Source organism: Trachypithecus francoisi, unplaced genomic scaffold (genome assembly GCF_009764315.1).
Source record: "Trachypithecus francoisi isolate TF-2019V2 unplaced genomic scaffold, Tfra_2.0 Lachesis_group7, whole genome shotgun sequence".
Lineage (NCBI taxonomy): Eukaryota > Metazoa > Chordata > Mammalia > Primates > Cercopithecidae > Trachypithecus > Trachypithecus francoisi.
Window position 1 is genome coordinate 40,584,441 of NW_022681472.1, and position 13,604 is coordinate 40,598,044.

Genomic DNA, 13,604 nt, shown 5'->3' on the forward strand with positions numbered 1-13,604 from the left:
TCATTCTTAGATGATTCTTTTAAAAGAGCCACATATAAGTTGCCACATATGCATAGCACAAATTACATGCTTTACACAAAGATGTTAAGTGACCAAAAACAGTGAAAGGCACAAGAAGGAAAAGTAAAGACTGGATATCATGCAATGGGCACAGTTACTCCATGGGTAACTACATTTTTATTAAAAAAATTACATTTCAAGTGCAGACTTTCTGAAGTCAAAAGGCAATTAGACATTATTTAGTTCAATTTTATTCTCACTGTTATGCCTGATACATAAGCAGCTACATCTGACTGGGACAGTTCCAATGATAACATTGGGATGTTAGACCTAAGCCTCAGAGAGGTTACAAATAGGAATCCCACAAGATAAATTCATCCTACCCATGTTTGGTATAAGAGATGAAGTTTTCAAAAATAAATTAATGTCAAAAAATTGGAATATTGTAAATAAATCTCAAAATTTGAGTTTTAAAAATATTGAACTTTTCAATACTGCTACTCACTGTATCACTCTATACATGGCATGCACTTTTCAGTTTGCTAATATCTTTATCCAGCCAGTTCACATATTTATATTATCGGTCACTGTTCACATTTATGTCTGAGACTCCTATTACAGGTTTTCCTCACACTGAGCCAAAATGTATTTTGCGTTCACTTGGTTCAGTTATCACTTTTATGTTCTCTGAAAAGAAACTTAATGTCCAATTCCTTGTCATACAACAGTCAATTAAGTATTTAAAGGGAGTGGCTCATGCCTGTAATCCTAGCACTTTGGGAGACTGAGGCAGGTGGATCACTTGAGGTCAGGAGTTCGAGACCAGCCTGACCAACATGGTAAAACCCCGTCTCTACTAAAAATACAAACATTAGCCAGATGTGGCGGCACATCTGTAATCCCAGCTACTAGGGAGTCTGAGGCAGGAGAATTGCTTGAACCCGGGAGGTGGAAGTTGCAGTGAACTGAGATCATGCCACTGCACTTCAGCCTGGGCAACAGTGAGACTCTATCTCAAAAAACTTTAAAAATAAATAAATAAATAAAATAAATGTAAAATATATATATATGAGCTATAAGTATTCTCACCCCTCCAAAACCTTTGAACAGAGAGTTGATATCACTGGCCTGTGTGTAGTCATCTTAACTGCATTCCAATTTTGATCACAGCATTTTAGAGGCCTTTTTGGTCTAGAGAAATATCAACAGTTCCTGCAGTTGCTTCTCATTAAACTTGGTTTTGTACCTTAAACTATTGCCATCTCTCTTCTCTAGTCATTATGTAGTCTGTCGACATTACATTGCTCAGAATGGAAAGTGTTGCTCCAGATGTGATCTGACTGCTGTAGCCTGTAATATGACTCCTATTTCTTTTCTGAATACCTTACTGCTCTCATTGATACTTCATATTTGGTGATGCTTCTGGTTACAGATGATGAATTAAACACAAGAATTGAGTAGTGTTCTCCCTTGAAACTGCATTAAAAATAAGGATAGGGTTTAGCAGCTGGACAGGAGGTATACCTAATTTAGCACATCCTAGAAATCCAAGTCCAATTTTGATCACAAACTCCCAAAAAGTTCAGAATTCAAGGCATCATATTCCTCGGGAGGGAATAAATGGTTGAAAGTCTGTTTAGGAAACAGATTCTTATGTCCCAACTATCTCTGCTGCACTTTGAAAGAAGGCTGCAGAAGTTTCCTCTAGAGAAGGTAAAACAGTGGGTCTCAGGACTGGTAGATGACAAGGAAATTTGAGAGCACTTAAAAGCAGTTGGGGGGCCGGGCGCGGTGGCTCACCCTGTAATCCCAGCACTTTGGGAGGCCAGGCGGGTGGATCACGAGGTCAGGAGATACAGACCATTCCTGGCTACACAGGTGAAATCCTGTCTCTACTAAAAATATAAAAAATTAGCCACGTGGTGGCGGGGGGCCTGTAGTCCCAGCTACTCGGGAGGCTGAGGCAGGAGAATGGCGTGAACCCGGGAGGCAGAGCTTGCAGTGAGCCGAGACCGCGCCACTGCACTCCAGCCTGGGTGACAGAGCGAGACTCCACCTCAAAAAAAAAAGAAAAAAGCAGAGGGGGGAAAGTTTCTGTAATCACTGTAGAAATGCCACCTTCTCCCTGACTCAGCTACCAGACCACTGGCAGGACACTAGAAGAGTCTTCAGTTGAGAGCATGAGCAGCCCAAGAGGAAGGACTTAAAGATGCCAATATAGGATCAAGTAAGGAAGCACTCAGCCAGACCACCTACAGAGACAGTGTCTCTCTATACTTACAAAGTTGCCAATCGATATTTTAATACTGTTAACGCGAACAAACAAGAATCACCAGATGAAAGAACACATTTAACATAATAAGCAAATGCCAAAAAAGTCAGAGGAAACAAGAATATACAGGAAGAATAAAACTACAAAAAAAAAAGAAAAAAAAAAACACTAATACCCTCAGAGACATGAGAAGATACTGTAATAAAAACATAAAATTATAAAACTGAGTATTCAAAGGACTGATAAAAGAGCTTTTAGAAATTAACATATGATAGCAGAAATAAATAACTCAATACAATGATTGGAAGACAAAATTGGGGAAACTCTCCCAGAAAATATGGAAAAAAACAGAAATGGAAAATAGGGGAAGGATATGAGAATTACAGGATGAATATCTGAATAAGTTTAAGATTCAGTTTTCATATTTCATCTCCATTCAATGAGTTGGGTTTCAGTTTACCTATGTGGGAACCCAAGGCACGGGAACCATCTCAGCCTAATGGCCTTCCAATTAACTATTTTAATATACCCTTTCTCTGAAAAGTACTAAAAAGATTACTTCACCAAAAGCATGGTGATAAACCAAGAAAGAAGAAAAACAGCCTTCCTAAAACATAAACTCTAAAAGCAACAAACAAAAGGAATTCTCAAGATAGAGGTAACAGAGATCCTAGGAGATGAGCTGTGCAAGAGATCTGGAAAGAAATGAGTCCAGGTCAGAACTGCTCAAAAGCTCTGGGATAGACTTTTTAAGACATCAAACTTGATGAAATAGCTACTGGGTGGGAAAGAGGATTGGTTCAGAAAGAGGAGTAAGTTTGCATAAGTACATAAAGAGAAGCACATAGAAAACTAATTTTTAAAATCTGAGGCAATTTTTAATTCTAGAGAAAACAAAATATTCTTCAGGAAAGAAAAATCATTCATCCTGTACTAACAGCTTAGCTGCACAAAGTACTTTCATAGTAAAAATTATGTAAAAACTGAAAATTTATTACATCCAATTAACAATGTGATTCTCTAGAGAGATGGGAAGTGAGTGGGGATTGCAGGACCAAGAACTGAATCCTCAGCTTCCTACGGATAATGTCAACAGATAGTGCATAAAACTGATTGAGAAGTAGCAATATAAACATTATTTAGAGATAGGAGCGCGTGTATTTGAAAGATTCAGCCAATAGGAGTGCATGTATTTAAAAGGTTCAGCCAAGTGAGTGGAAAGTCTTTAAGGAGCTGGAAATGGTGAATAGGTAGGAACAAAACGCTGCTGTTTTTCATAGCGAGCTTGTAGAAATATTTGAGTACAAAAATTAAATATTTTAAAGAAGTTCAATATAAGGCGGAGAAAAGACATTGAGTTGTCTTTAGCAACTAGATCAAACCTTTCAACTGCTTACTGGAGTGCTTCTTGTAGCTATCCCTGTTAACTGTAAAGGCAAGATTGCCCTGGACACTTATTAAAAGCAGCAAGGAAGGCTTTATTCAAGACCATTGCAATAGGAGATAAAAATTGAACTAGACTCTGCAAAAATAAAAGACAGGATAATTTTTTTAATGCTAGAATGAGCTAAAGGCAGGCAGATTCTTGAATGCTGGAGCAAGTTAATGGAAAAGTATTGGAGGATGTTGGAGGAGGAGATTTGATCACCATTTGTGTTTGCTAATTAGCTCTTATTAAAGTTAGGCTGCTACTCTCCCAAGGAGACTGGAAGACAATGGCCCTAACTTACTCAATGATAACATGTCAAAGAAATAGGAACTGAATCTTAGGAAAAATATTCCTGGGTTACAGAAAATTTGCCTCTCAAATGGGCAGAGAAAGAATTTATAACTGCAAGTTTGTTAAAGCAAACACTAAGGAAAGGATGCTCCAGGGCCTATGGTCAGGAAGAAACCTACCTGTAGTTGTCAAGTCAAGGAAAATATTAAAGCCATCTTGGGAATAACTGAATCACAGTCTTTCAAAATTGAATTCTTTCTCCTCAATTTCCTACCTAGATATACTCCTCTGTACCCTATCAAATTGCCAGTCTCAACATTATCCTCTATTCCTACTATAGCAGTGTTGCCAAATCTTATACCTTTGGTATATTTTTACCCCACCCCTTCTCTCTGTTTTCCTAAAGGTACGCCAATACCCAAACCCTCATCATCTCTCATATGTTCTGTTGCATTCACCTTATTTTTTAAATGAATTTATTGAGGTATACTTTACATAGAATAAAATTTACTCATTTCAAGAGTATAATTCAATGACTTAGTAATTTTACCAAGTGACACAACCATCACCAGAAATCAGCTAGGACATTTTCATCCCCATAAAAATCACCTTTTAGTTGGCCTCCACTTCTGATTTGTTTCCTCTCCAATTCATCTTCCTTGTGAAAAACATATTTACATTATCTAAGGTCCCAGACAGGAATAAAACAAAACTAGGTTCACATCACACTAGAGACCTAGTTTAACTTACTAGCTGAATGAAATTTGGGAAAGTCCCTATAAAACCTATTAAATGGAGAAAATAATATCTCCATTAAAGCCATTATTATATTTAAATAAACACAATTATATCGGTAATTTTTAAATGATTTATGTTGCATTTGTTTCATCTCAACAATCTTGGGTATTTCATGTGAACAACTTTGACGCCATTTCCTCCAAAAATGTACTTACATAACTAATATATTCATCTAAAAACAGTCTATGTAATTTTCCTGATGTTCATTTATGTGGTTGATAGTAATACCATCCATAATAAGTTGCATTTTTCTAAATGGCATTTATTGGAACCATTGAGTTAAATTCATACTATATACAGGTGTTATAATATAAAATTTTTCTTAAAATACAGTTTATACTAGTATGCAAAAACAATGATTCAAGGATACTAGCTTGGCTCTAGTGAATAATGTGACTGTTTTTGTATCAACATTCTTTCCAACCATCTGCTAAGTACAATTCAGCTAGCAATTATCTAGCAATTAAGGCAGCATGTCAAAAAACTTATTGCCAACTCAACCAATTTTCATAGTTATATTAATGATAATAGCTATGCAGCAAACTCAATTTAATAAAAATGCTTTGAACATAAATCTCAACAATTCTAACTTGTTTTCTGAATCATAGATAGCTTTTTGAAGTAGAGATGAGATGTGCAGAAAAAAATATTTGAATATGAGGATTGGAATGTAATATTAAATTCTTTCCTTTCATGGTTTTTTAAAGCCTTAGGCATTTTCCCTTATCAGAAATACTTACCTGTAATTTGTACTTCTTTTCCTTTGATAGTCATTGTTTAGCTAACTACAACATGTGCCCCTAACTAAACAGACTTCTTCATTCTTAAAACTGGTTACTGAAGAGATTGGAAGCATTCCCTTGGTATGTCAAATTAGGCCTTCTTTTTTAAGAGATATATTAGAAAACAGCCAAGGTTATAAGATCAGGAATTTTAAGTTGGAATTCCAGCTCTTGCACTTATTACTGTGTGACCATGAGCACTTATTTTTTCCTCAGTTTCCCCATGTGTAAAATGATAAATAAGCCTACATTGCAGTATATTTCAAGGACTAAAGTTAATGAATCTTACATAGCCAGCACTTCATAAGCACTCGCTAGCTTGTAGCCATTATAAACCTTTATGTTGTAATCCATAATGTAGGTGTCTTTTAGACATAAGCTGCTGGTTTTTTGGCTTCTAATCGACTCTTCAAAAAAAAAATCTGATACTTATTTCTCTGTTCACAAAAGAAATGCTATGGTCATCCATCACTCTGACTTAAAGAAACCAACAGACTCCAAAATATGTCAGTGTTCGAAGGCTGCCCTCCTCCAATAAGCACTGGAAGACTTCACATTTCATTTTTCTCTTAAAGACTTGTCAATATAAACACAAACAATTTTCTTCTCAGAAAATTTCAGATCTCACATTTTACTTTGACTTTGTGGTATGGGATTGTCATGTAGAATGTGGCAAGGAAGTTTTTCAGTTTTGTTTGTTTTTAACTTATCTTGGATTTATATTTTTGTTACCATCGTGTGCAAAATTCAGCTGCCACTTTAACCAAAAGAATTTGACACATTTGACATTTATTTTCCTTAGTTGATTCCACAATTCATTAATATATTCAGCAAACACTTAATTTGTGATTAAGGGTCTGAGTTAGCCACCAGGTAAACAAAGATGAATAATAAAAATGTTTCTGCCCCAAAGAAGCTTTAGTGGCAGAGAGAGAAATGCATATACACACACACACACACTCACATTGACAACAGTGATGACTAGAAAAATAACTATGCAAAGAGAATTGTATAAAGTTAAGAATAAACTAAACAACATTACTCATCTCTAAGAAAAGTAAAATTAGATATTTATAAAAAAATAACAAGTTGCTTTATCTCTATTTCAGCAACATAATTACTGAATCAAAACTGCCTATTAAACTGTGAACCAACAGTTAAAGAAGATGTGCTTTCATGTGTGATTTCATTCATGGAACCTATCATTGTTTAGTGATTATATTTCCCACTGAGATGACAAAAGCTATGTTCACTAGCTATTACTAACGCATAGGCTGATGATTGTATTTGTTAAACTCCTATAAATCAATTACCATTATAATTAAAGCTTTTCTTTTTTTTGCTCAACTCAGATAATGACTTCCAAGCATTTAGCTTTCAAGTTAATGATTGGATGATGAGAATAATATATAAGATTTTTTGCAGTGAACTGTATTAATATACCACTGCCTTTGAAATACATCAGAATCACATGTATGTTGTATATTAATACAAAACATAGAGTAACTGTGTCTATGTACTATGTACTGTATTAGTTTGTTCTCATGCTGTTAATAAAGACATACCCAAGACTGGGTAACTTGAAAAAGAGGTTTAATGAACTCACAGTTCCATGTGGCTGGGGAGGCCTCACAATCACAGCAGAAAATGAAAGGCATATCTTATATGGCAGCAGGCAAGAGAGAGTGGGAGTCAGGAGAAACGGGAAAACCCTTATAAAACCATCAGATCTTGTGAGACTTATTTACTATAATGGAGGAAACCACCCCTATCATTCAATTATATCCCACCAGGTCCCTCCCACAACATGTGGGTATTATGGGAGCTACAATCCAAGATGAGATTTGGGTGGGAACACAGCCAAACCATATCAGTACTAGACTATGCCTGTCTAAACATAGAACTAAAAGGGCCGTTTTGAAACCAAAATTCAAAATAATCTTTGTAGTGCCCGATTCTTAATGATCAATAGGGGTGAATAATTTTGACATGGGAAATTTGTCTATAGCAATCAAGAAATAAATATAGATTCAAATCAAGAACTGTTTTGAACCTGTTATTACACGTTTGTGTGGTCTTTGCAGTTTAAAAAACACATTCACATCTTTTTCTTCATTAGAGCACACAGCAATTCTCTGAAATAGATGTTATTTTCATGCTTACCTTTTAGAGAAGAAAACCACAATTAATAGGACTAATAATTAGCAGAAGTATGGATCTCAAACCCTATATCCTTCCTGATACCTTACCTCTTCATTTGCAAGGCATTCAGTGCGGGCTATACAGCACAACAAAATGTTTTGATAACTGACTTGTATTGTGCTTTTCAGTTTACAAAAGATGAACCTCTATATCATCCCCTTTTAGTGTGACAACGATCTTCTGAGGCAATAGCTCAAACTTCCAGGAAGCTTAAACACTAATGAAAAAATAAGTAAACAGAACCAACTATAAGACAGCATTTGATCAGGGCCTTGGTTGATCAAAGAGGGAAAGATTACATTCAGCTGGGAAGATCAGGAAAGTCAGCTTTCCTGATACAAGCTGAAACAAATTGATACATGAAGCCAGATGAGGACTATGCATCTTTAAAGTCGGGTCCTACAGGGGTCCTTTGAAAATCTGCTATGCTTCCTTGACCAGAGATCTTCTAGAGAAAAAATTATATATATATATATATATAAATATTATATATATCACACACACGTATATGTTACTTTCAACATCAAAACATAAGAGTTCTCAAAAAACAAATGTTTCTGGAATCATTAGAGAAGAAATGGATATGCTAGGCCAATTGAATTTCTCATATTTGTCAGTCTTAAGCAAAAGTCCATTTATGTGTTGTAACAAAAAGATAAACACAGTAACCTAACATTGAGAGCGTTTGGTTTGATAAACACAATAACCTAACATTGAGAACGTTTGGTTTTAAAAAATTTATAAGATTCAAAGCATTTTTCACTGCATAGAATTATAAGAATCCCAAATTTCCATTTCTCCCTCTTTCTTAAGGTACCAGCACCAGGTCTTGAAAGCTAGGGCATTTCAAACAAGCAGAATGGTGACATACAGTGGCAAGAGGTGAGGGGTTTAGGTGATATGTACAAAAACTTTTTTTAGGAGGAAGAGTGGGGGCCAAAACCAGAGTAGCCACCTCCATTGTGCAGTCAAAGGCTCAGTGATAGGAGAGGCAACAGAATAGAACAAGAGATGTGATTATTGGTAGAGGACTCAAAACTGTCCAATGCTCGAGCTAGTCGACCTATCACATTGTTTTCTCAGTGGAGCCTACTCATAGATGTGTATGTGGGTTAACCTAGGTTACAGAACTAGAATTGTAGAGCACAATGAATGATATCTGGAAGGAAAATGAGAATAAAACCTAGAAATATTCAGTAAGAGTAAAATTGAGAGTGTTTTTGGTCTTTCTTGCCTTATTTACCTTCCTTTTAATTCAGACAACTGAGTCTTCTCTAGATTAAACAGATTTTTTAACTCACTTTTACCTTCTTAAATTGGATAATTTTCTATATTTAGAAAAAATCTTGGTTATATTTTACAATAACCACTTTATAGTCTTCATAGGACTTTCTGTGCTAAATGTTATATAGACATTAGGAAAAATGGGAAGAATTTATATACCACACTTCCATCAGTACATCTGTATATGCATATCAAGATAAAAAGTACAGTTTTAAAAGCAGAGTTCACATCCTTACTGCACTAGTAATGTTGTTAAATGGAGAAATTTGAACCTAGTAAGTTGATTTTAAAAACATCAAGACGTGTATAGCTTGTGTCTATTTATATGAAGTAAATGTCTTTCTCTTAATGAAAAGGAGCCTGTTTTGGTCATTTATGATACCCATAGTAATTATTTGCAGCTTTGGTTTGATCCACCAGCTCCTTTCCTCCTCTGAATCATAGGCTCAGCCCCATGAGTGTTATTCTCTGATCTGAACAGGCCTCTTTGATCTACGCTTACTGTTGTTGTTATTCCTTCAACATATTCACAGTAAGAGCATACCATCTCCCTTTTGTATCTAATAGAACACATTTATGTAGTCCTTTATAATTTGCAGAACATTTCCCAAATACAAGCTCTGCTAAGTCTCACAGTAAAACCCAGAGGTAGGTATAGATGAAGAAGGAATGACTTAATGTTTTTAAATGACCTAACCTGACCAAATGGCCAAAACTTAGACTCAAACTCAATGTCTGTAATTCAGTGGGTAAGTAACAAAGCTAGAGCTAGAATCCTGTCAACTAGAGCTCAGAGTAACTAAACTCTGACAACAGAGGCAAGGCACAACAACCCTCTACTATGGTCTTATTTTCAACAAGCTTTATCATTTGGAGAATTAAAATGCAAGAAGGTATAAAATTATTATTTTAACTGTAAATAATTTCTTGGAAAGAATACCTGCTTATTTGCTTATTTGTACATTATATTTCTATCAGTTTGTTGATTTACATATTAGTTGTTTGAAGTTTTGTGCTGAGACAAAATGTTTATATCAGTGCTCATTTTCCTTTTATCTCACATGAAAAAGACCAGAAATGAATACCCTAAAGTTACTTATCTCTATAAACTACCTTTATTGTAATAAATTATCAAAATTTAGGCTATTTAAAAACTCAGATCAAAGGATAGATTAATAATCTGATTTTTAAAAACCCAGCAAAATTAGTGAAAACAACCAACTTTGGAATAGTCATGAACACATGGGAATAAGGTAGAGAAGGAGGAACATATGATGATCTAATTTATTGGATACCCAACATTTATTTATATTATCATAGGAAATGACTACCACCCACTAGAGGAAATAATTATGATGCTGTCAGCACACTTTCCATTTGAGCAGGTTTCTGTGAATGGAATGCACAGATCCTGACTAGAAGAAACTCTAATGTAGAGTGTAGCTTCGTTTGTTGAGCACTTATTATTTGCAAGTCACTATACTAACACTTCGATTCACTACACCAAACCCTGAAAGTGTAGGAAATTGTTGTCCTTATTGCATGGATGAGAAAACTGAGACACATGGAGGGTTAATCATTTTCACTTTGAACAGCATCACAAAGCTATTAGGTGATGAAGCTCGACTTTGACCCAGGTTGTCTGACCCCAGAATTTATGTTCTTAACCATTGAAGTTAACCACATCTGTCAACAGAATTTAGACTTTAAATTTTCAGGGTATTGTTCACATAGACATGTTTTTTGAAAAAACAACACATTTGCTTTTGTACTTTTTTCCTCAGTGAGTTTTTCTTTGTCTTTTTCACTTAGGTTTGAACTTGTCAATGAATTTTCTCCATCCCGCTTCCTTGAGTGAACAATTTCTATGATGAGTCTGATTTTTGCCATTTGTTTTTGCTCTATTTTCCTCTCAGAAAGACCATCCTTTTTAGAAAGCACTATATATAAAATAAAGTAGCCAGAAAAATCAATCCGTTTATGTAAATCTTAATAATTTATGTACTACTACCATCTGGATTCCCTAATTTTTGCTAATTCTGTTACATATGCTTACATGTGAGTGCACATAGAAAACTGTACATGATTGAAAAAATTCAACTTAAAGCATAATGTTACCTTACCTTCTGTACACCTTTAATAGCATACAGAGTTTACCCTTTCATGGACTGTTTTTTCATGGTTTATCCAAATGGCTCATGAGCAACCCAAGGTAGTAGTCATTTGCTTTTTCCCCCCCAGAAGCTCAGAAGAAGCAATTGGAAGAGAGTCTAGTGCTGATCCAAGAGGAATGTGTGTCAGAGATTGCAGATCACTCTACAGAGGAGCCTGCTGAAGGAGGGCCAGATGCCGATGGAGAAGAAATGACAGATGGGATAGAGGAGGACTTCGATGAAGATGGGGGTCATGAGCTGGTAGGAACAAAACATTTGGTATTCACACCCTTTGGGTAACAACACTAGCATGTTAGCAACTCATTCATTCTAAAATAATGATTAATTCATTTGGGGCTTATTTCTCTTATATGCATATATTTAAGGGAACACAAGTATAGTGCTTTGCACATAATAAGTGCTCAATACTTTATTGCTAACTTAAAATAGGAAGGTCTAAATGAAGGAGAAAAATAAATATTATATAAGTGATTAGGTATATTTAAAGTCTGAAGTGAAAGATTCTCTCCAAAATGCTCCATTGCAGAAGGAACCTTGCATTTATGCAATTACAAGTGAACTATATGTGGATATAATATCCTGGTAACAAACTACAATATACTGGATGATACCTGGGATACTAACTGATGATAATTATTTATACTATTTTTGTGGCCAACATTCTTGTCTACAGTGTGCTCCCTAAGATGACACGTTGGTAGATGGCGAGTTCACCATTTTTAATTCCTGTACTGCCTGATAATCAGTTATTATGAGTTGGGAATTTGGCTAAGACCTGCTTCTTTACAAGTTGTATTTTCCTAATATTGTAATCGTTATACTGCTCATTTCCAGACGTCCTTTCCTGCATAACCACATCACAGACTTGGTAAATGTATGCTGATGAGGATGTTATTTCTCATATTTTATCAAGCATGAAATTAAATATACTATCTCAAAGGACTGAAATAATAAAAATGATATGTGGGCAAGTTTGTGTGTATATGTTGCCAATTTCCAAATATCTATGGACTGATCATATTAAACTTGGCTTATCCCAGGTAAAAATCCAATTCCAGTTTGTTTTAATACTATACCTTCTGTTACTTAACTCATTTTGTCATGGTGGTTGTTTTATCAAGTTTTAAAGACAGCTGAATTGTACAGATTCTATATTGACTTTTAACATGCCAGTTCTGTTAAAATTCATGGCACCTTTATGATTTTTTGTTTGTTTATTTAATTAACTAATTATTTTTGAGACAGAGTCTCACTCTGTCACCCAGGCTGGAGTGCAGTAGCATGATCTTGGCTCACTGCAACCTCCGCCCCCCTGGTTCAAGCGATTCTCCTGCTTCAGCCTCCCGAGTAACTGGGATTACAGGCACCTGCCACCACATCCAGCTAATTTTTGTAATTTTAAAAGAGATGAGTTTTCGCCATGTTGGCCAGGCTGGTCTCGAACTCCTGACCTCAAGTGATCTGCCAACCTCGGCCTCCTAAAGTGCTGGGATTACATGTGTGAGCCACCGCGCTCAGCCAGCACCTTCATTTAAACTTTTCAAATATGAGCTTTTAACAACCACCCCTATTTCTATGAAAGTCTGTATCAGTTTGCAGAACTTAAGCACCTGTTCTGAGACTGATATTGATTTCAGGAATCTGTTGATTAAGGATTAGAGTGAAGAACAAACAAATGTCCCAGCTTCTCCTTAGGCAGGACTACATGATTTGGCAGGACTAATTCAACAACATGATTTCCTCAACTCATTCTAATCAGACCTCTGCTGTCAGGATTTTACTCCTTGAGCTCTCTGGAGGCCTCCATGTTGCCATTTACAATGGTTACTTCTCTGTTCTTATTTTAATTTACTTCTCAGCAGAATTTTGCATAAGCTGACCACTTCCATCTTCTGAGAAATTCTCCTAATTTACCATTTGCTCATTCTCAGTTTCCCATACTAGAAATTTTCCCTCCATGCTCCCACTTTAAATATTAGGGTAGCTCAGGGCTTTGTCATGGGCCATCTTCTCTTTCTACACCCTGTCCCAAGGTGTCTTCATCAAATACTAGAGTGTTAAATATTACTTATAGGCCAAGATTCCTAACTTCACATTCTATCCTTGATCTCTTCATGGGACTCTAGAGTCAAATGTTTAGCTGCCTATCACCACACAGATCTCCAATAAACAACTGAAACTTAACAAGGCCAGAAACAGTCTTGATTTTTTTCCAGTCATTTTAGTCTTTCCCAGGCTTCCTCATTCTGGTAAACAGCATCACCATTAACATAGTTATTAAAACCAAAGATTAAGATCATCCTTGACCACCACCTTTATCCTTAATTCTACTTCCAATTCACGCCCCCAAAGTTAGTTACAACTCCACGACG

At 35.7% G+C, this 13,604-nt stretch overlaps 1 protein-coding gene across 3 annotated transcripts in view; it reads left to right on the forward strand.

Moving 5' to 3' along the window:
• The window catches only part of RALYL (RALY RNA binding protein like), a 736,599-nt gene that overhangs the window by 690,879 nt on the left and 32,116 nt on the right, over window positions 1-13,604 (forward strand). For all 3 annotated transcript variants that reach the window (XM_033202416.1, XM_033202415.1, XM_033202414.1), the window contains exon 8: window positions 11,300-11,472. In XM_033202416.1, coding sequence (XP_033058307.1) covers window positions 11,300-11,472 — 173 coding nt within the window. The remainder of the gene's footprint in view (window positions 1-11,299; window positions 11,473-13,604) is intronic.